Here is a 23,944-nt window from a genome sequence, read left to right as displayed (position 1 = left end):
ATGTTTTATGAACTCTCTGAAACAGAACATGATCTAACCAAGGAGGATGTCTTTAAGTGTGCTAGGTGCAAAGAGCTCCTAGAAATTAGGTGCCAATCAGCATTCTGATGGGCATCTATGAGAGCTTGACGTGTAGGGTAGATGCCCTCAAAGAAATTAATATCAGGTGGCCATCAAGCTCTCAGCTGATCAACTCAATGCCAGATCTCACTCTTGTGCATCAGACAATACAACAGCAATCTCCAAGGCAGAATGCGCTGGTCCCACAGGAGTTAATTATTGTCTGTGACTCTAATGACAGGGAGACGGGTTGCGTAAAAAGGATCGATGGAATAGGACTAAGGTAGGTCTGCCAGAGGCAAAATTTGATGATGTTGTAGAGCATATATCATCTTTTAAGGGCACAAAGAGTGATATTGTTGTACATGTTGGCAATAATGACATTAAGAGTAGATTTGCAGATTTACTTAACAAGTACAGGTCAATATAGAAAAAAAGTTGCTAGTTAGGGTTAAATTTGAAAGTGCTGTAATTTTGCCCAGACACAATAAGAGGGAGTATATGATGAGAGCCTTGTCAATCAATCCGTTCCTGGAGGGATTGCGCAAGGCTCATGGGTTAGAATTTTTCTGAACGTGTTGTGTGTTTGTTAACACACAACACGTTTTACAGGGATAGGATACATTTAAATAGAAGGGGTGCAAGAGTGTTTGCTGATGCTATCGAGGCAGCATTAGGTGTGTTGGAAAACTGCTAGCTTGGGGGGATTCACAGATTAAAAGGTTAAAAGTAGCCGCAGCTAGAGGTGAAGGTGATTCTTGCACTACTTTTATTAGAATGAGCAATGGAATGGAGAGAGAGGTTCTGGGGGTTTCAGGAACTGATGGCAGTGATAATGAAACAAATAAATACATGGGCTGTGTTAGGGTAACTAAGAATAAGAGTAGGTGCATGTATACTTGCATGTACACCAATGCTAGAATTATAGTAAATAATGATGAAAGGCGGATATTGTTGGGATAGAGACGTGGTGTCACATGTCTCTGATATCCCAACAGATATTAGGAATGCAGAATTGGAATTTAGGGAGTACAGTGTGTACAGACAGGATAGGAAGGGAGGAGGGGATATGCTGTTAATTAAGAAAAACAAAAAATCTAAGGACATAGTTGGACATAGATAGACAGTGCATATTGAGTCAGTTTGGTGTGACATAAGCATTGGGAAAGCAAAAATGAGAGGAGTGTGTTAGAAGCCTAATGAGTACAACAAACAGTTGTACAGAGGAAGAATTGGCAAGTAAATCAGATTATGTTATAATGGGTGATTTTAACTTCCCAGATATTGACTGGAACTTGTGGTTTGGTCACTCACATACTAGTAATACTTTTTTGGATTTATTGGATGGTTGTTTTCTGCAGCAGCTTGTTCAAGAGACAACCAGAGAGGGTATTCGTGCATTAAGAATTTGCAGATAAAGGAACCACTAGGTGGCAGTGATCACAGTGTACTGATGTGGGATTTACTTAAAGATATAATTACGATCATGGGTAAAGGGGAAGGGTTTGTGCTTCCTTAAAGTTAATTAGTGGTCTCAGAGTGTTTTTAAATTCCATACAGTGGGACCAACTGATAATGTTACCAAACAGCAAATTCTAAGTGGAAAGCAATTCAAGGAATTAATTGTTGAAGCTACGATGCTTTTCATACCAATTAAGAAGTATTGTTCAAAGTTGAGGCCTTAATGGATGTCAGATGAATGAATGAGACTCGTGGCAGAATAGAAAAACGCATGGGATGCATAAAAATTGTCAAGCGACACAGAAGCCTATGGCAGACATAAGCTATTATGTAATGAAGTCACTAAGGAGATTAGGCAATCCAAGGCAGATTATGAGAAATCGTTGACAAAGGATGCTACGAACAACGGCAAGGACTTCTTTACTTATATAAATTCTAAACAGAAGGGGATGAATTGGATTGGTCCTCTTGAAACCTTCTGTTTCAGGTAAAATAATGGAGTCACTGTTAAAGATGAATTGCAAGATCATATAGACAAGACTGCAGCAGTAATTCAGACACTGCATGGGTTTGTTTAGGGAAAGTCTTGTCTGACAAATTTGATTGGTTACTATGATGTGGTTACAAAGGAACTAGATGAAAAAATAATTTTGATATCATGTACTTGGACTTCAGGAAAGCTTTTGACACTGTTGCACGTGGTAGATTACTGTAAAAATTGGAGCATTATGGAATTAAGGGTAAGTTGCTACAATGGATAAAAGGGTGGTTGAGTGGGAGAAGACAGAATGGCAATCAGTGGACGCTGTTCTTCGTGGACTTCCACTTGGTTCGTTGTTTGGCCTGCTCTTGTTTTGTATATCTATCATTGACATTGATGAAGGTATATCATGCTTAATGTCAAAGTTTGCAGATGATACAAAGGTTGGCAGGATTGTTAATGACAGTAATGGCAGTGTGCTACTGTAACAGGATCTAGAAAATTTGGGCAAATGGATTGAAAAGTGGCAACCGAAGTTTAACATTAACAAATGCAAAGTACTGCATATGGGTAGAAGTAACCCCAGAGAGAGACATACCAACTGTGTGGTACTACACTTAGGGTGGTAGAAAATGAAAAAGACCTGGGAGTAATTGTGCAGTCAGATATGAAGTTTTCTGAGCAATGCAGTCAGGTTGCCTGAGCAGGTCATGGGGTATTGTCAATGATATACAGGAATTATTATTATTTATTATTATTATTATTATTATTATTATTAGCCATATGGTGCAAGGAAGCCTGGAGCTTATGCTGCACCAGCAGGAAAAAAAAAAAAAAAAAATCTGAATTACCCTGAGAGAGAGAGAGAGAGAGAGAGAGAGAGACAGACAGAGTCAGAAGCAGAAGGGAATCATCAAGAAGGAGAAGAATGATGACATCCAGCTCAGGACCCTGGGTGTGCCAAGCCGTACTCACTAGATGTGAGCCCCTGGGGTTAAGAAAAGGAGGTGATTATCTCTTTGTATAAAGCAGTAGTCAGGCCACACCTTGACTACTGCGTACAGGTCTGGAGGCCTCTGTAGGAAGGATGTAGAGTTACTTGAGCATGTACAAAGAAAGGCAACAAAATCGGTGAGGGGAACGAAGTAATTCTCTTACTAAGAAAAGCTTAAGTTCTGCAAATTTCAGTGGCTGGAGACTAGGCACCTGCGAGGTAATCTGATTGAGGTGTATAAGACCTTGAATGGGTTGAGCAAGCTGAATTATGATGAGATTCTTTTCCTTGCTCAGATTATGAACCTCAGGTGTGCATGCATAAATTGAAATTGAGGAAAGACTGTTGTAGAATAGATGTGCGGAAATTTGCCTTTAGCCAGCATCTGTGGTTAATTGCTGGAACAAACTTGTATCTGGCATTGTGGAAGTTGATAGTTTAAATAAATTCAAGGAGGAACTGAACAAACTTTTAGAGGGAATTCTTGGGTGAAATTTTTTTTTTTTTTTTTTTGGCTGATGCTACATTAGCTCATATGCTTGCTTTCTTGCATCACATGCCTCTATTCTACTACTACTACCACTATTGGTGAATGGCTGAAGCAGCTGTTTGTCAGAAAAAGTTCCAATCCTTCATGATTGGAAAGGCGCCTCCGTAGCCAGGTGGGAAGGAGCAGCAGTGCGTAGCACACGCTTCTTGATTAGACCGGGGTTCGAGCCCGTCACCACCAAATACGGAGGATGCGGAAAGGTCAGGGAATGGCCACCGCATATCCCAGAGCAATATGGCCTTAGTTGCTAATGCTCCTAAAAACCAAATAAACAAACATCATGATTGGAAACAACCAAAATTCATTAGGTATAAGTCAAATGATTACAAAGAATCTGCTGTTAATCCCTAATCCCTAAAACCAAGCATCATCCTTCCCAATAGAAGCAGATTGAGTCACCGCCACCCAAAAGGTTCTGGGTGCCAAACATTTTGGCCAAGAAATTCTAGTGCGTCTCTAAAAGTGTTTTCTCTAAAGGGCATTTCAGCGAATAGATTCTGTTTTTTGTTTTAACAACCGTTTTTCTTGATTTGTCTATTAAATTAGATGTTTCGCACTACAAAAAGTAGGCAGAAGCCCAGAAAGGAAAACTACCTTTCTGCTTCTTTTTCTATTGGTACTAACTTACTAACTGAGTTGCTTGGTCATCTTGTGACAGTGCTCCTGCCTCCCAGTGGCAAGGCTGGAAACCTGGCTTGTAAAGCCAGGTTTCCAGCCATTTGGCCCCAGGGCCAAAAGGAGCAAAACATGGATTTTGACAACTTTTCCATGATTCAGACAGCAAATCAAAATTCAATGCATTTGCACCAACCCAATGATGACAAAACCAGCCGAAAGAGACTGAAGATGGATGCATCCTGGATAGAACATCCAAGTTTCCTGATCCTGCATTCATTAGTGAATCAGACCATCGACAGTCTTTCTCCATTTCTCCTACAGAAATGTCTGGAAAATGTAGCGGGTTCCCTGAGAATGGTGCAATTTCTTAAATCTGGCAACTTACTCATTCTCATTGAGACCTTGAGACATTGAGTCCCTTCTCAAACTCACCACATTCAGTGAAATTCCAGTCAAGGTTGTCATGCTATACTCAATACCTCCAAAGGTGCCATCTCAGAATGGGACCAAATGAATGTCTCAGAGAAGGAAATTGTTAATGAATTACGAGATCAGAAGGTCACACAAGCAAAGAGAATTATGCTGAAGAAAGATGGCACACTTATCCCAACCTTCAGCATCAAACCTACTGTCCTCAGTGAAAGCCAGGTATTTGAACTGCCGCATTCACCCTTATATCTCAAATCCAGTAAGATGTTATAAATGTCAGAAATTCTGACACTTCCAGTCGGTCTGTCAAGGCGATGCTGTATGCCCTAACTGTGGTTTGAAGTAGCATTCCCAAGCTGATTGCAAACTATGGTCTTCACTCTGCCCTAATTGTAAAGGCAACCACCCAGCCTTCTCTAAGACATGTGACTAGTGGAAATATGTAAATAAAATCTGGAAGTGCAAGATAGAAAAAAAAAAGTCTCAATTTCTGAAGCAATAAAACAGTCACGGCAACAGATGCCAAGACGTACATATGCCGATGCTGCTAAAAGATTTCATACAATATGAGTTCAGGCTGATACATCAATTCTGCCTAGCATCTCTATTTCTGAATGAGCTCGAACTTTACTCTCTTCTGTATCTCAGTGCTCAAAGCAACAGACTTCATATACATCCAGTAACATGCCAGTCACGATATCACCTGTTGCCCATACAACTTCTGTAAGACCTATTCAAACAGAAAACTCTGATCCCATTAACAAACAGCATGCTGAATCTTCCCTTATGGACACAAATGAGACTTGCAGTAAAGAAGAAAATGAAACCATTCTGGAAATAGATGCCAAACCTGTTTTTTCCAAAGAGCGATAAAATGAAAATTGACCGCCTGAAACAGACTTCCAAAAAGCAGGCAATCAAGGCTTCTCCATTTAAATTCCAACAATGAAAAATATCATCCAATGGAACTGCAGAGCCTTTCACAGCAATATTGACGACATCGACAAGATAATTATGCACCATAGTCCAATTGCAACCTGCTTACAAGAGACACATTTAACACCTCAGTTGTTTCCCCTCGATAAAAAAATTATACTCTTTCGGCAAGACGGACCTGCTACCACTAATGCTCACGGAATGGTAGCCATACACATAGACTCACAAGTCCCTTGTAAACACATTCCATTACAAACCGCTATTGAAGCTGCTGCCACGGAAATAACGATTGGCATTACTCTAACACTTGTTTCTATTTATCTGCCATCCAGTCATTCTTGTATCCTTCATGAACTTGAAGATCTCATTCTGCAGTTGCCAACCCCTTTCTTTTTATTGGGTGACTTCAGTGGACACCATCTATTGTGGGGATCTCTTGGGTGAAATTTTTGGTGTGACATATGTACAAGGACAACTCATTGAAATGCTCGTCAACAGACAAAATCTAACCATATTAAATACTGGCTCACCAACTTATCTCCCCCCCCCCCACAAGAACAGGAACAGTTTCTGCAATAGATCTCTCTATCTGCTTTTGATCCTCTTCCCTGGTATCAAGTGGACAGCTCTGGATGGTCCACTCAACAGTGACCACTACCCAATAAGCTGTAAAATTAAAATATCACACTGCATAACTTCAGAAACTCACAAAAATGGAAATTTTCCAAGGCAGATTGAGCAAAGTACACTTCTTGTGTATACTTCGACAATCATACCATCAAATATCATCCAATTGACAAAGTTACCAACCATATTACAAGACAGATCTTAGCAGCTGCATATATTGCCATCCCATAATCACAGTGAAGGCATCCATAGAACCACAAACTATTGGTGGAACATGGACTGTAAGCATGTAAAAAAAGAAAAAAGCCATGTGTGGAATTTATTCCACAAACATCCTGCTACCACCAACCTTATAAACTACAAGGAACTTAGAGCTAAGGTCCGCCATATTAGGAAGAAAGCAAAAAGCGACTCTTGGGTTCGATTTGCAAACTCAATTAATAAAAATACTGATACGAGAATTATATGGAGAAAAATAAGGCAATTAAATGGAAAATTTTCTCCATTGTCCTCCACACTTTTTACCTGGAATGGGTTAGAACTGTCTACTCCTGCAGAGATTGCAAATGCTCTAGGGACAGTATTTTCACAGTTATCTGAATTGATAGTATATGAACCATCATTTCAAAAGATTTTAAGGCTTTATCCGAAAAATTCAACCTGAATTTCAGAGCCACATCCTCTCTACCATACAATCAACTACTCACTATGCTAGAACTTCAAGAGGCTCTACCCACCGCAAGGAACAGTGCTGCTGGCCCTGATGGAATATACTACATAATGCTACAACATCTAAGCAATAAATCACTATCTTCCCTGCTGACCTTCTACAATCACATCTTCATGGAACATTTGTTCCCCAGGTCCTGGCATCACTCTTTTGTACTGGCAATACCCAAACCAGGGAAAGATATCTCTCTCTCTCTCTCTCTCTCTTCCTAATAATTATAGACCCATTTCTCTCACCAGCTGCTAAAGTAAAACCCTAGAAAACATAATACACTGTCAACTAACATGGTACCTCGGTTCCCAAAATATGATCTCCGATAATCAATATGGTTTCAGAAAAAACTGATCATCCCTGGATCTCATGATCAATTCAAAAACAAACATCAGGAATGCATTTATCCAAAATAAACATCTTATTGTGGCATGTTTCGGCATAGAGAAGGCCTGAGAGGCTTGTTATTGTTATTTGGTTTTTAGGAGCATTAGCAACTAAGGCCATATTGCTCCGGGATATGCGGTGGTCATTCCCTGACCTTCCCGCATCCTCCGTATTTGGTGGTGACGGGCTCGAACCCCGGTCTAATCAAGAAGCGTGTGCTACGCACTGTTGCTCCTTCCCACCTGGCCACGGAGACGCCTTCCTGAGAGGCTGCTTACTGTATTTCATACAGAATTTCCTATAGCAATGGACCTTTCAAGTTCGCTATCGACAAGCCCTTTTCAAAACATATACATAAGAAGGAGTCCCTCAGGACTCTGTTCTAAGTGCAACCTTATTTGCAATAAGAATAAATCAGATGATCAAAAATATCCCCAATACTGTCAATTCATACCTTTATGCCGATGATCTGTCTCTTGCAGTTCACAGAACATGAGCTTTATTGAGAGGCAACTGCAAAACTCAATTAATAATATTGAGTCATGGTGGTTGTTGTTATTTGGTTTTTAGGAGCATTAGCAACTAAGGCCATATTGCTCCGGGATATGCGGTGGTCATTCCCTGACCTTTCCACATCCTCTGTATTTGGTGGTGACGGGCTCGAACCAGTGTCTAATCAAGAAGCGTGTGCTACGCACTGCTGCTCCTTCCCACCTGGCTACGGAGGCGCCATTGAGTTATGGATGGCACAAAATGGTTACCGACTGTCTTATGAGGAATCAAGTGTCATTCATTTCTGTAACAAACAAAAGATGCATCCAGATCCGGAAATACACTTAAGAAATTATTCTATCACTGTTCGGTACAGCATGTGTCTCCTTGGCATGATTTTTAATAATAAATTGAACTTCTCAGAATACATCAAACATCATGGGGTTCAGATCATTACACCTCACTTTACTTGTATAGAGCCCTAATCAGATCTTGCATTGATTATTGTGCCCCGGTGTATGATTCTGCTGGGGAAAGCCTGCTAGTGGCTTGCCTCTATTCAACATTCTGCCCTCAGGATTGTCATAGGCACTTATAGAACATCGCCAGTACAAAGTTTTCATATTAAAGCTCATGAACCTTCCCTCAGCCTCAGGAGAAAGATGTTACTTCTGAACTATGCAGCCAAAATTCAAAGTATACCTACTCATCCCATTAGGCCAATACTTAATGATCCACAGTTCACAGTGTACTATAGATATAAACCTAGAACAGTTCAGATTACAGGCATTATCACAAACTTGGAATATACTGGGTGGTTATAAAATAAGTTTCCCTATTCAGGAGAACCTAGTGTCAAAACAGTTAGAGATGGTACTGTGAAAATTGGTGTATATGTCATTTAGAGTATGGGGGAGCAATTTGTAGAAGAAAAAATATTAGTTTAAATTTTTGCCAACAGGGGAAAAATTGGCAGTGTAAACATGAGATGGAATAATTAACTTAGGATTTGATTTTGATATCAGAACTTAGAAATCTACAGTTATTGTTCTATGTGCTATCCTTCACTTGAAATGACATTCTGAAAATGGAGGACTGTGTGACAGTTTCGAGTAGCATCTCATTGGGGGATGTTGGCTACATGCAGTTTAATGCTTGATTTCAAATCAACAAGCATCTGTATGCCGCCACAGTAAACTGTCTTTCAGGTACCCCCATAGCCAGAAATCACAGGGATTGAGATCTGCTGATCAGGCTGGCCAGAACTGCAGAAAGTCTCTAGAAATGATGCAATCATTTCGAAATGTTAAACAGAGCAGTTCCTTCACTTGTCGACCAACGTGGGGGAGGGGCACCATCTTGCATGAACACTACAGTCTCCAAGTATTGCAGAGCTGGAATAATGTTTTCTCTCTTAGAAAAGTGCATTACAGTGCACTAGTTACCATACACCTTACGGGCCCATGAGGTGTAGACTCTTCAAAGGAAAATGGTCCGATTATAAACTCTGCTGTGAATCCACACCACACCATACTGTAACATTTGGACTTTGTAGTGGTCTTTCATGCACATCAGATGGACAAGAAGTTCCCCATATTCGGCAGTTTTGGGCGCCTCCGTAGCCGGGTAGACAGGAGCCGCAGTACGTAGCACGTGCTTCTTGATTAGACCGGGGTTCGAGCCCGTGACTACCAAATACGGAGGATGCGGAAAGGTCAGGGAATGACCACCGCATATCCCGGAGCAGTATGGCCTTAGTTGCTAATGCTCCTAAAAACCAAATAACAACAACATCGGCAGTTTTGTGCATCTATAGTGCATCTATGAAAAGTGAAATGTGCCTCATCAGCCCACAAGATCATTTGAGCCCATGTATCGTCAAGTTCCATGTGAGCCAGAAATTGTAGAGCAAAGTCTATTTGTTGTTGCTGATCACAAGACTTTAGTTCTTGTACTACGTGAATCAGTGTGAAATTATTCAAAGCACTTTACATACAGTAGACCAAGGAAGGCTCAAGTCTCTTGACACACCTCTGGCATTACTGACTGGTAGTGTTTCACATTCTGACCTGGAGGCCATTGCAACTGCCACTTCATCCACTAACTCCATTCCGATGCTTGATCATCCCCTGCCTGGAATTGCACCTAACTCCCCGGTCGCTTCAAATTTCTTTATTAGTTTTCGAAGCCCCACTGTCTCAAAGGTCCTTTACACAAACCTTTAAGTTTCTGATATTCATGTAGGGCTGCATTAGCGTTACTGTTATTCTGGTAGAACAGTTTTACTAAAAGAGCACATTCCTTTTTTGTAAGAGCCATAATCGTTATTGATGGTGGCATTGGCCTGTCTGCTTTTATCTAACAGGATGTCATTTGCGTAAGTAGTGTCTTGAAGTAAATGACAACTTTTACATGTGAGTAGCGCCATTTTTCCCTGGTGGCAGAAATTTGAACTAATTTTTTTTTCTTTTACAAATTGCTTTCCCATATCTTAAATGACCTTTTCCACCAATTTTCACAGTGCTAACTCTAACCATTTTGGCACTAGGGTCTCCTGAATAGGGAAACTTATTATATAACCACCCGGTACATCTTGACAAAGTCCTCTCGGATTCAAACAGTTCAGATCCTCCATGGTCTTCGGTTAAACCATCCTGCGACAGCTATTTCCTAAACTGAGGAAAACATTCTCCCATTTTACAAAAGTATATACTAATGGATCAAAGTCTGAGAGTGGAGTAGGTGCTGCAGCAGTTATACAGCTGAACTATGTGCCATTAAACTTGCCTTAGAAAATATTCTCCATCTGTCCATCCAAAAAAGTGTAATATATACAGACTCACAGAGTGCACCTTTAGCCTTGCAAAATTCCTCCTCACCAACACACCCTTTAATAAAAACTCAGCTGATGCATATCCGTGATCACCAGCATGTAATCATGTTTTGCTGGATCCCAGGCCCCACTTGGATATCAGGGAATGAAAAAGCAGATTATGCAGCCAAACATTCATCCAACATAGGATCGCAAGATTACAATGTTCCATATATTGACTACAGATCCTATGTAAGGAACAATGGACACTTCTATGGCAAGCTCAACTGAATAACAAGCTCCTTCAAATAAAATCTGAACCACAGTTATGGGTTTCCGTGTAAACAGAAAGGAAGAAGTCATCTTATGCAGAGTACGAGTCGGTCATAGTCACCTCGTCCATCTTTATCTTCTTACAGGAAACGATCTCCCCGAAGTGCACACTGCAGCTCTCTTCTCACGATGAAACACATTCTCGTTGATTGTGCACACTATACACACATCCGAAAAGCCTCATTCGGTTTTCTATGAAATCTTGAAAAACCTTTAACACTTCATATCATAGGCAATGATATGTATCTGCCTGAATTCTGCTTCCTAAAATGGATACAATTATATGATCATCTCTGACTGTTCTTACAATCACCATGTCTGACCTCCATCTCATTGATAGGTGCAATATGGCCTTTGCACCAGAAATAACAATACCAATCATTAAGTTTACTCAATCCATTTAAAGCCTTAATTAGGTCTCCCCATAAATGCCTAGTTTCCAAGTGCTGCAGTTTTAAAGCCAAAGTCTCTTGTGGTAAGAGTGTCTTGACTAATCTGGTTGCTTTTCTCTGCACCTGTTCAAGGAGATGTACATCTTTCCAAAAATGATGCTTTGCATTCACTCAAGATATGGCGTAACCATTGCTTTATACAATTGAATAATTACGTCCTTGTCTCCACTGGCCAAGTTCCTGTATATTATTGACAACCTCATGAGCTGTTCTAGCAGCCTGTTTGCACTTCTCAGAGAACTCATGGTGAACTGTACAGTTACACCGAGGTCTCTTTTGCTCACCATCACTTTGATTATGGTATCATATAATTGGTGTGTTATTCTGGGATTACTGCTGCTCATGTGCAGTAACCAGTATTTAACAATGTTAAATCTCAATTGCCATTTCCCATATGTATAATTTTTCTAGGTTTTGCTATAGTAGTATGCCTCGCTTTCTCTCATCTCTCATAAATGTTGCTATACTTGTCGGGTATAGCCTCTTTCTGTACATAACTGTGACCAAACTGAGTTTGCTACTTCATTTACTTTCATCTCACATCACACATGTTGTGGATACAAAAGAATTATAGCGTCTAGATCTGATTATTCGCATACACTTTAAGTAAATAGCAGTATACTTCTCCAATGGAGCAGTGCAACTTTTGACAATGTGCCGTCGCAATACAAGATTGACTGACAAAGTAGCAGCCTCAGCTTGCTAACAGCTATATACTTAAAAAGGAGATGCATGAAATGTCAAATAGCATTTTATAGCTGTTATCAGTTAAGGCTTTTGCTCTAAATTTAATTGTGATTGTAAAAATACAACACTTTTCAGGAACCAACCAAACTGAATTAATTTTTGTGTTTTGTTTTTCATCTTTCAACTATTTCTTTCTGGTTGTTTATTTATATATATATATATATATATATATATATATATATATATATATTTTTTTTTTTTTTTTGAGCATGCTATTTCTCAGTGCTTGTAAACATACATCAAAATGGTGTGTGTGTGTGTCAGTAAGAAATATACCCCCAATGGAAATAATCTGAGTATATCTAGATGGAATCAAAAAAAAAATCAAATTGTTATTTAATTATTGTAACAGTGCTAATCACTGATATCCATATTGTGTGTATGTCTATAGAAGTGTGAGTTCTGCAAACCTAGAATAACTCCTTCCACCTGAGATTAATTACCTACAAATTCATTTGAAAAAGACCAGAAATTCCCCCAGTCTTTAACATGAACAAAACCCAGAGCTCTCAGAACAAGTGGCATTTGGTGATGTATCATTTTGACCAAGCTGCCAGAAGTTAGCTTGATCAAAACAAAAAAAACTCCAAAAACTGCTATTAACCAGATCCCGGATGCCACTGTGTGCCCTGCAAAATTAAATTCAAGAAAGAAGAGGGTAAACGTGGCCACATGGAATATAAAAAGTTTAAAAGAAGGCAAGATGAATATGGTCATCAATGAAATGGATAGGTATAAAATTGACATTTTAGGAGCAACTGAAATCATGTGGACAGGACAAAGTCATTTCAAAATTGGAATGACTTTGTCCTGACAAAACTGGAACTGGTTTTTTGGTTGTTTTTTTTTTTTTTTTTGGAAGTGACCAAGTAAAAGAACATGGTGTCGCTGTCATTTTGAATAAAGAATGTTCCAGGTCTCTCCTTGGATACAACCCTATTAATTGAATGAATTAGGCTTCAGAGCCAGCCAGTAAATCTCACAGTTTTAGTTGCATATGCACCGACATCAACATCCACAGATGAAGATATGGATGTTTATTATGAAAATCTCCAATCAGCTCTTGATATGGTCCCAAAAAAGGATGTTTTTGATACTTGGGTGATTTTAATGCAAAAGTAGGCAAGACAGTTGCTTCTAGTCCAGAATGTGGTAGGTTTGGTCTTGGCACTAGAAATGAACAAGGTAAAAGTTTAATTGAATTTTGTCATCTGAGCAGTCTTGTCATGTGTAACACCTGCTTTCAGCAGCACCCGAGAAGGCTCTACACATGCAAATCTCCTGATCGTAAAACAAGGAATCAGATTGATTACATCCTTATATAGCAAAGGTGGTGTTCCACTGTAATCACAGCAAAAACACTTCCTGGAGCAGATTGAGACAGTGATCATCAGCTACTCCACATCATTCTCAAGCTGAAGCTGAAAAAGACCATGAATAAGGTTTTCCCTAGACGAATGTATGTAGAAAATATTCCAAACGGTTATATACTTGAAACAGGCAATTGTTTTCAATCTCTATTAGAACTAGACGACAATATGCTGCCTGAGGAAATGTGGGAAAATACAAAAAGCATTATTAAAGATTCAGCAAATAGATACATTAGAGAAAGGTCAAAGACCATGAAGCCATGGATTACAGAAGCCACTTTTTAAACTTATTGAACAGAGAAGAATGTCAAAAGCCCAGGGGTACAAGGAAACGAAGAGTATCAGGAACTAAACAAAGTCATCAAGCGTTGCTTAACCCAGGACAAACAGAATTATATCAATCAAAAGTGTAAAGAAATTGAATACCACAACAAATGAAACAACACTAAGATGTATGTTGTAATTAAGTCCTTAAGACAAAAGTTCCGACAAAAAAATTAATGTAATTAAGGACTCCAAAGGGGAAATTTTAACAGCGGAGAACACAAAGGAAGGTGGAAAGAATACTGTGAGCAACTCTTCCGAGCACCTGCTGACACTAATGCTCTGCCACCCTCTTTTCAACAGTGTGATCATGAACCAGTTCCACTGAAGGAAGAAGTCGATAAAGCTATCAGAGAACTGACGTGTGGTGTCATCTGGAATTGATGAAATCCCAGCAGAATTGATTAAAGCTACAGGTGGTGTGAAGGGCCCATAGTTTTTTCATAAGATGATTGTAAAAATTTGGGAAACGGCACGGTGGCCATCAGATTGGAAGAAATCAATTTTCATTCCCTTACCAAAAAAAATCTGAAAATTTGCTCAAATTACAGGACTATTAACCTAATTTCTCAACTAGCAAGATTCTTCTTAAAATCATATTAAACAGAATCTGAAAAAAACTTTAAATGAGAAATGCCAGAAGAGCAAGCAGGTTTCAGAAGGTGCAGAGATCAGATCTTAAGTCTACGACTGATTATTGAAAAATGCAAAGAATTCGACGTTCCAGTCATTTTGTGTTTTATAAATTATGCAAAAGCATTTGATTGTGTTCAACTATGGGACACGATGACTAATATGGGTTTCCCAATCCACATAATTCAGCTGATTAAGCTACTGTACCAGGAACAGGAATGAACAGTGAGAACCAACATGGGAAATACTGATGTTTTCACAAAAGCCAATGGTGTCAGGCAAGGCTGTTCTTTTATCACCTCACCTTTTTAATCTTTATGCCAAAGATATTATGCATGAAGCTTTGGAAGATTTAGAGACTAGCATCAAAATTGGAGAATTGAAGATAAACAACCTTCATTATGCAGATGATACTGTGCTAATTTGCAATTCTAAAGAAACTCTGAGGAGAGTATGTGAAGCAAGTAAGAAAAAAGGATTTTCTGAATGTATGTAAAACTAAAATTATTGTAATTGGTGATAATCTCGGTTCCAGTAAAGTGAAGTTTAATAGGCAAGATATCGAAGAAGTTGATGAATTTGATTACTTAGGGTCAAGAATAAATAAAAATAGTGACTGCTCAAACGATGTAAAGTGACAACAGGCAATTGCTAAAACGTTGGTTACTGACCTGACAAAATTATGGAGAGATCAAGATCTGCACCTAAAGACGAAACTGAGAATCATTGATTCGTTAATTTTTCCAATTGCCACTTATGGATATAAAAGATGGAATCTGAAAAGAGTTGACAGGAAGAAAATTGAGGCATTTGAAATATGGTGTTACAGGAGAATACTGCATAATCTTATTTGGATCAAAGAACAAATGAGTGTGTATTGAATAAAATTGTCAGGCCTAAAATTCTTCTTCATAGCATCAGCAAAAGAAAACTCAAGTTTTTTGTTCATATAGTAAGAAGGGAAAGCTTTCTGTCGAAGAATATAATGGAAGGAAAAATTGAGGGGAAGAGGTGCAGAGGAAAACCTGCAACTAGGTGGAACAATGGGATCTGTGAACTTCTGGGACTTTGCGATGCTGCTTGTAGAGCACATGATCAATGCAGTTGGTGGAATTTGTTGGTGGCCACAACAGCTCCTCAGGGAGCTATGTGACTGGAAGGAGAAGAGCCAGAAGGATGTGATTAAAAAATGCTGTCAATTGAATTATGAATGAAAGAAATTCTCAAGCATTTAGTGCCCTATGTCGGTGGGGTGCGACCCCCAGAGGGGTCACGGGATAAATTAAAGGGGTTGCGGAAATTTTTAAATAAATTTATTTTTGTGTACATAAAAGCTAAAAACCGGTTGTTAAAATTACTTTTTCAATACTGTAGGTGTAGAGATCTTGCTATTCTTACTGTCTGAGATGCAAATGAACCCTACTGGCTATGGACACACAAAAAGCAGCTGACTCGTGGAATTTCTCAGCATGTATTGATACTTCTACTCAATTAATCCCTTACAGTAATCCCTTTAGCTGTTAATTCATGCTTCCTACAGGACAAATTCCCATATTGCCTGTACTGTATTGCCTAAAAGTCAGAGTGTGAATGTGTGGGAGCAGTAAATATACATAGCAAGTGTGTCGCACGCAGGAGCGGCGCTATGGTTTTTGGCGCCCCTAGACAGAAATGTATTTGGTGCCCTTGAAATACTTTTATTAAATATTATTATCATAAAAATTTTGAATTTCGGCACCCCCAGATGTTGGCTCCTCTATGCCCTGCTTACCAGGCCTACCGTGTTCCGTCCGCTCTGGTTGAATACAAGCTTTATTCTGCTTTGTAATTCAGTGCATTCTTCTTGCTGCAAAAAAATTATTTCAATAATGCATGAAGAAAAATACAGCAATGATTTAAAAACAATTCCTCTGTCCAGAGACACAGTTTCGAGGTGTCTTACAGTCATCGGATTTTAATTTATTAAATCTAACATAAAATTTAATTTAACATAAAATTTAATTTATTAAATCGACTGAGAGAAAGTCCAATTTTTGCAATCCAATTAGATGAATCCACAGATATTTCAAACCTTGCTCAACTTATTGTATATATTGGATACTGCTATGAGGAAGATATTTTGGAGAATTTTCTATTTTCCAAAGCTTTGGAAGGAAGAATGACAGGCCAGAAGATTTTTGATGTTATAAATATTTACTTTCAAACAAATAATCTAACATGGAACAACAGTGTTGTGATTTGTACTGATGGCTTCATTAACAGGAGAAAATAAAGGTTTAAAAGGCAAAGGAAAGGAAATTGCTCCAAATATCATTTTTAATCATTGCATTATACATAGGGAAGTATTGGTAGCCAAGGAAATGCAAACTGATTTGCACGAAGTTTTGAAAGATGCAGTACGTGTGACCAACTTTATTGAAAGTAGAAGCTTAAATAGCAGACTTTCCACTATACTTTGTAATGAAATGGGATCCGCTTATGAAACGCTTCTTTTATATACGAAAGTGAGGTGGTTGCCCAGTGGTAAAGTGTTGCGACGTCTGCCTCAAACATGAAGTTTTATTGTTTTTATCAAATACAGATCAGAACCTTGCTCAATTGTTTACAATTAAAAAATGGCTTGGAAATCTTAGCTACCTTGTTGATATATTTGAAAAACTTAATGAGTTTAATTTAATCCTGAACAAGGACAGGGAACAAATATATTAGTACTCAGAAGCTTTCAAAAATAAACTTAACCTTTGGAAAACTGAATTTGAGCGAAATAATACTGAAATGTTTCAATGTTTTTCTGATTTTGTTAATAGCAATAATATTGACATTTTACAATTTAGGTATGTCATTGCCACCCACCTAACAATGCTAATTAAGAATTTTTCCAAACAATTTAATATATCTCCAGAAAAAAAAAAGTTGTATTGGATTCGTGATCCCTTTACTTTTGATCTCATCGACCTGTCGTCTGACATGCTCATTTCAAGACTACTTGGGAAAAATTTGGCTTTCTCTTCGAGATGAGTATCCAAAATTATCGAAAACGGCGATACAAAGATAACTTTTGGGTCTACATATTTATGTGATGTTCATTTCTCAAAATTAACAGCTATAAAAACAAAACAACATTCCAGACCTGATACAGATGATAATATGAGATTAGCGTTTTCAAATATTGCATCCAAATATTATCGGTTATCCAGGCTCATCCTTCTCATTAATTGTTTTGTTTTATAATTGTTTATTTTTTATTGTTTTGTAATCTTAATTGAAGAAATAAGAATTTGATTTGTTGTTTTTGCTGAATTCAATAAAAAAATTAAACAAATTTTATAAATTTTTAAAAAATTATTTTAATGTGTAAATTAAAAAGGAAACAATTTTTTTTTTTTTATTCCTTTCTCAGTACTCAAATAAAATTTTATAGTACATAATTTATAAAATGCCATTTTTCTTCTCTAAAAATCTTGTCATCCTCCCTCGGAATTTACATTGAGGGGTCGCATCAATTTTATATTTAATAAAGGGGGTCGCGAGCAAAATAAGTTTGCACGCCACTGCCCTATGTGATAGAGCCCACAGAACCAGCGGACACTGCATCTTCCATAATGTAATATTCCTTTAACTAATTAATGAATTTCCAAAAATTTTCATTGTTTGCTTGCCCTAGCATATTTCTTCTTTCTTCTTTTTCATCTTTAGCATTTCAGTAATATAAAGGTGGCAATTCCAAGGTCATACAGTGGCTTTGTTAGATTTTTGTACTGCATTAAGTTTGCACTCTTATATTCTTCACCATGACTGTGTTCACTTGAATCGGCATTTGACTGTATTTACAGAAAAATCTTTGTGCAGCTCTGGTGATCACGATTTCAACGTTGATAACAGTGATGCATGGCTGGAAATGCAGCTGCAGTTTCTCATATTCTACTGTTTACAATTTGAGACACCTTTTCTTAAGTCAAAGTAGTTTTGTTGGACAGAAGGTGAAACAGCAGTGGGATATGGCGCCTCCGTAGCCAGGTGGGAAGGAGCAGCAGCAGTGCGTAGCACACGCTTCTTGATTAGACCGGGGTTCGAGCCCGTCACCACCAAATACGGAAGATGCGGAAAGGTCAAGGAATGACCACCGCATATCCCGGAGCAATATGGCCTTAGTTGCTAATGCTCCTAAAAACCAACCAAACAAACAAACAAACAGCACTGGAATATATAATCCCCATTTGTAAACAATGTGAATAGTAAATAATTAGCATTAGCATTAGTAGAGGCATTTGATGCAAGAAAGCAAGCTTATGCAGCATCAGCCAAAAAAAAAAAAAAAAAAAACCACTTCCACTTCACCCCTCTGTTCGTTCAAAATACCTGTCCAGCTGAGCCTTAAACTTATTTAGGCTATCAACCTCCACCACAAGGGATGGAAGTCTGTTCCACCAACCAACCACCCGCTGGCTAAAGGCAAATTTCCGCACGTCTATCCTACATCTGTCTTTCCTCAATTTGAATTTATGCCCTCTCAGGTGATTATTCTGAGCTAGAGGAAGAATCCCATCAGCATTGAGCATGCTTAAACCATTCAAGGCTTTATACACCTCTATCAGATCACCTCGCTGGTGCCTAGTCTCCAGACACTGTAATTTGCAAAACTTAAGCCTTTCTTCGTAAGAGCACCCCTTTGTTCCATTCACTAATCTTGTTGCCCTTCTCTGTACTCGTTCCAGCAGCTCTACATCCTTCTTGAAATGAGGCCTCCAGACCTGTATACAGTACTCTAGGTGGCCTGACCATCGCCTTATACAATGGAATAATCACCTCCTTATCCCTGCTGGAAAAATTCCTGTATATCATTGACAATACTCCATGAGCTACTCTTGCAGCCCGTCTGCACTGTCAGAGAACTTCATATCTGCCTGCACAACCACCCCCAAGTCCCTTTCATTCTCTACCACTGTCAGTGTTGTACCACAGAGTTGATACGTTGCTCTGGGGTTGCTGTTTCCCATGTGTAGTACTTTACATTTGTCAATGTTAAACTTCATTTGCCACCTCTCGGCCCATCTGCTCAACCTTTCCAGATCCTGTTGCAGCAGCATAGTGTCAGTAGTGTCCTTGACAACCCTGCCAACCTTTGTATCGTCTGCAAAGTTGGACATTAATCCCGATATACCATCATCAATATCATTTATAAATACAGAAAACAATAATGGACTCAACACTGAGCCCTGAGGGACTCCACTAATAACATCAGTCCACGATGAGCAGTGTCCATTGATTACCACTCTCTGTCTTCTCCCCCTCAACCACCCCTTTATCCATAGCAGCAATTTGCCTCCAATGTCACACTGCTCCAATTTGTGTAGCAGTCTTCCATATGCAACAGTATCAAAAGCCTTTCTAAGATCCAAGTATATAATATCAAAGTTATTCCCTGCATCCAGTTCTTTTGTGACTGCATCATAGTATCCAATCAAGTTGGTCAGGCAAGACTTCCCCTTAACAAAACCATGCTGTATCTGAGCTATAACTGAAGTCTTGTCTAAATGATCCTGCAGTGTTTCTTTAACCAGTGCCTCCATTAATTTTCCTGGAACAGAAGTTAAGCTCACAGGTCTATAATTACTTGTGTCAGCCTTTGATCCTCCTTTGTGAATTGGGGTCACATTTGCACATTTCCAGTCTATGGGTACCTCCCCTGAGTCCAAGGAAGCTCTCATAATTATGGCTAAGGGTTTGCTTACTTCCTTTGCTGCCTCCTTTAATATAACTGGATAGATCCCATCCACCCCGGGTGCCTTTCTTGTGTTTATCTTCAACAGTTTCTTCTCCACTTTGCTCCCAGTTATTTCAAGATTCTGTAGCTTACTGCTAGAGTTGAATACACCTCTGGCATTCCCCTCGCTGAATAACTCCTCATGTGTGAATGTCGATGCAAAATATTCATTTAGTTTGTTAGCTACCTGAGCAGGATCATCAACACTTGACCCATCAATATCAAGTGGACCAATCTGATTCATCCCTTTCCTTCTAGAGTTTACATAAGTAAAGAACTCTTTGCTGTTTTTCTTTGCATCCCTTGCCAAGGATTTCTCGTAATCTACCTTCGCCTGCCTAACCTCCTTTGTAACTTGGTTGCATATCAACTTGTATCTATCATAGGCTTCTGTGTCATGTGTTAATTTGTATGTATCCCATGCATTTTTCTTCTCTGCCATATGCCTCATTAGTTCATCTGACATCCATTTTGGCCTAAACCTTGAACAATATTTCTTAGTTGGTATGTAAAGCCTAGTAGCTTCCAAGATAAGTTCTTTGAATGCTTCCCATTTTGAATTTGCTGTTGGTAACATCATAAGTTGGTCCCACTGTATAGAATTTAAATACTGTCTCAGTCCATCGTAGTCGCCTTTACGGAAGCAATAACCCTTCCCTTTACCCCTAATGGTAGTTACCTCTTTGAGTAAATCCCACTTCAGCACACTGTGATCACTGCCACCTAGTGGTTCATTTATCTGCAGATTCTTAATGCATGAAGAATCACTGCTGATAATCAAATCAAGAGTATTACTCCCTCTAGTTGCCTCCCGAACATGCTGATGTAGAAAACAATCATCCAATAAATCCACAAAAGCCCTGCTAGTGTGTGAGTATCCAGCCCCCAAATTCCAGTCAATATCTGGGAAATTAAAATCTCCCATTATAAGACACTCTGATTTACTGGCCCACTCTATTTCCCTGTACAGTTCCTTATTATACTCATCAGAGTCATTAGGCCTATAGCACACTCCTACTCTCAATTTTGATCTCCCAATGTTTATATCACACCAAACTGACTCCACACTGCACTGTCCAGCGATGTCGACTGGCTTCACTTCCTTGGTTTTTATGTGTTTCTTAACTAATAGCATAACACCTCCCTCCTTCCTATCCTGTCTATCCTTTCTGTAGACGTAGTACTCCCCAAATTGCAGTTCCGCATCCCTTATATCTGTGTGACACCACGTCTCTGATATCCCAACAATATCTGCCTTCGATGTTTTGAGCAATACCTCAAATTCATCAAATTTATTTACTAAACTCCTAGCATTGGTGTACACGCAAGTATACCTGCACCTGTTTCTATTCTTAGCTACCCTAACACAACCCATGTGTTTACTTGTACCGCAATGGCTCCCAGCAGTCTCTGAAATACCATGCATCTTGTTTTTCAGGCTTCTGCTCATTCTAATAGAAGCAGTGCAAGAATCTCTTTCACCTCTGCCAGTGGCTACTGTCAATCTATTGGTCTTTGTCTCCCCCCAAGCTAGCAGTTTTCCGACCCACCTAACACTGCCTCGATAGCATCAGCAAATATTCTTGCACCCTTTCTATTTAAGTGTATCCCATCCCTGTAGAAGCAATCTCTCCTGTTAACAAGTAAGTAATTGTCAACTGTTAACAAGTAAGTAATTGTTAATTGACAATTAACAAGTAATTGTCAAACACTTTTCAGGCAAAATGAAAAGAAGCCATTTACAAATATCTTGCTTTGTTCACATGGATACTTCAAACTAAAATCAGTAGAGAAGCATACTATATTTTGTTCATCATTCACTTGTCATATTCTCACCTTGGTAGGATTTAATCACCAGAACTGTGAGTGCCATGCATACATTAAAAATACCCTTCTTCGGTGGTGAAAAGGATTTTCTTTTTATCAAGTCATGTATTGAATAATTCAGGCATCAGCAGCTTCTGAGTGATGAGATAGAACATAGCCAGGTTTGAATGGGACCCAGGAAATATTTTGATTTCCCTCTCAACTTTTTTGTAACTATTAGTATCTCTTGCCAACCACTAGGGTTAGACAACAGCACACCCTTACAATGGCAATATCACAAATGACAAATGTCTAAAGTAATGTGGGAAAGGTGGGGGGGGGGGGGTCAGGCTAGTTGGAAAATACAGAAACTCAATTTTTAAACAATAGAAAAATTGGAAAAATTAGCAGTGTAAAATATACATATAAAAATGTGCGTGTTTAACTTACAGGTAATCCAAAAAAGACCATATATGAGACTTGACACTCTGTGAGATGATGGGGGTGGTTTGTTGATGTAAGAGCTAGATGCAGAGGAGGTAGACGCAATGGAGCTTGATGCAGTGGAAGTAGAAATCGGCTTCAGGAATTGTGTGAGTGAAAGCTGCTTATCTTTCTTTTTAATTTCTTTATAGAATTCTTTAAAATACAGCAGCTTTGGGTTTTTCAGCCCCCACAACTAGCAAATTGGCTTCTGAAAACACACACACTTGTTCAAACATAGTACACGATAAACCATGTGATCCAGCATTCTATGACCAAAACAGTCGATGCGCCAAAAATTCCCAAAACAAGAACAACTGTATATTTTCTTACCAGCATTTTTTCTTAAATTTAAGAATAACATAAGATACAGTGTTTTAAATTTATACATTATATATTCGATAGGTTTTGCTGCTTGTGGCTCACCCAGCTGTTCTAGAACCTCATTTCAGCACACAACTTATCTTATTTCTGCTAAGTTTTAATGGACATTCAGAAATATCTTTTGTTGCCTTTGGCAACAAAGGAAATTGCTGATGATGTTAAATGAAAATTTAACACTATCAAATATAATTTATTTATTCAGGTTAAGACACAAATCAAACTCAAAAGAATTGAAGCACTTGTATCGACACAGTTTTTGTTACCATTTTCTGATGGTACACTGCCATTTCCAGTCTTCCCAAGTTTTGTATTCTCTATAAAACTTGAATTCCAAATACACAATTCTTCTCCCCCACCAATTGAATACATTAGCAGTAGAAATTCTGAATTAAGAATCAGACATTATTCAACTAATTCACCTTATGAGACTAAAAATAATGTTGCCAAATTATCAAATAATAATTCCTCTCTAATTTCTCACTGCACTGAAATCCACGTGTCAGCTATGGGTTTGGCACACCCAGGGTCCTGAGCTGGATATCATCATTCTTCTCTTTCTTGGTGATTCCCTTCTCTCTCTCTCTCTCTCTCTCTCTCTTTGGGTAATTCAGAAATTTTTTTTTTTTTTTTTTTGCCTGGTGCAGCATAAGCCTCAGGCTTTCTTGCACCATAAGGCTAATAATAATAATAAATGGTAGTGCCCATCTCTCACCAACCCCCCCTCCACACACACACCTCACTACCACCACCACAACCATCTACATGGTTTTCCTTCTGTGGTGTGGAATGCATGGCCTGCCTTTTGTTTTGCTATTTGTTTTCTTTGGTTCCAGTTCAACAGATCCTTCTGGTAAAGAAATGGGTGAATAGAATAATGTGCAAGCCTCTCACCCATGTTTCAAGCATTGGCTAAAGTACATACTGTGTGGTCTTCCACTGCACAAAGGCCCAATGGATCAGGGGTTCTAATACTATGAATCTGTATGGCTGTTAAAAAGTGGGCAGGAACACAACTTTTAGCTTCATCTCTGCTCAACACTCTTAGAATAAGATCAGTCAGTGTGAAATTAAGTTAGTATT

General features: G+C 38.7%; 1 protein-coding gene across 4 annotated transcripts in view; it reads left to right on the top strand.

The window, feature by feature from the left end:
* Window positions 1-23,944, top strand: part of LOC150079046 (transcription initiation factor TFIID subunit 4B-like) — a 634,753-nt gene that overhangs the window by 477,514 nt on the left and 133,295 nt on the right. Inside the window, exon 14 of one of the 4 annotated variants that reach the window (XM_090382250.1) lies at window positions 22,450-22,571. The exons of 2 other annotated variants lie outside the window; for them this stretch is intronic. In XM_090382250.1, the coding sequence (XP_090238376.1) occupies window positions 22,450-22,491 (42 nt within the window). In that variant the 3' untranslated portion in view covers window positions 22,492-22,571. Of the gene's footprint in view, window positions 1-22,449; window positions 22,572-23,944 lie in introns of those variants that run through there. One more of the 4 variants, XM_090382249.1, reaches the window with a different exon arrangement.

Source organism: Mastigoproctus giganteus, chromosome 10, assembly GCF_048544385.1.
Source record: "Mastigoproctus giganteus isolate SK-2022 chromosome 10, ASM4854438v1, whole genome shotgun sequence".
NCBI lineage: Eukaryota > Metazoa > Arthropoda > Arachnida > Uropygi > Thelyphonidae > Mastigoproctus > Mastigoproctus giganteus.
This window is presented reverse-complemented; position numbering and strand designations above follow the sequence as displayed.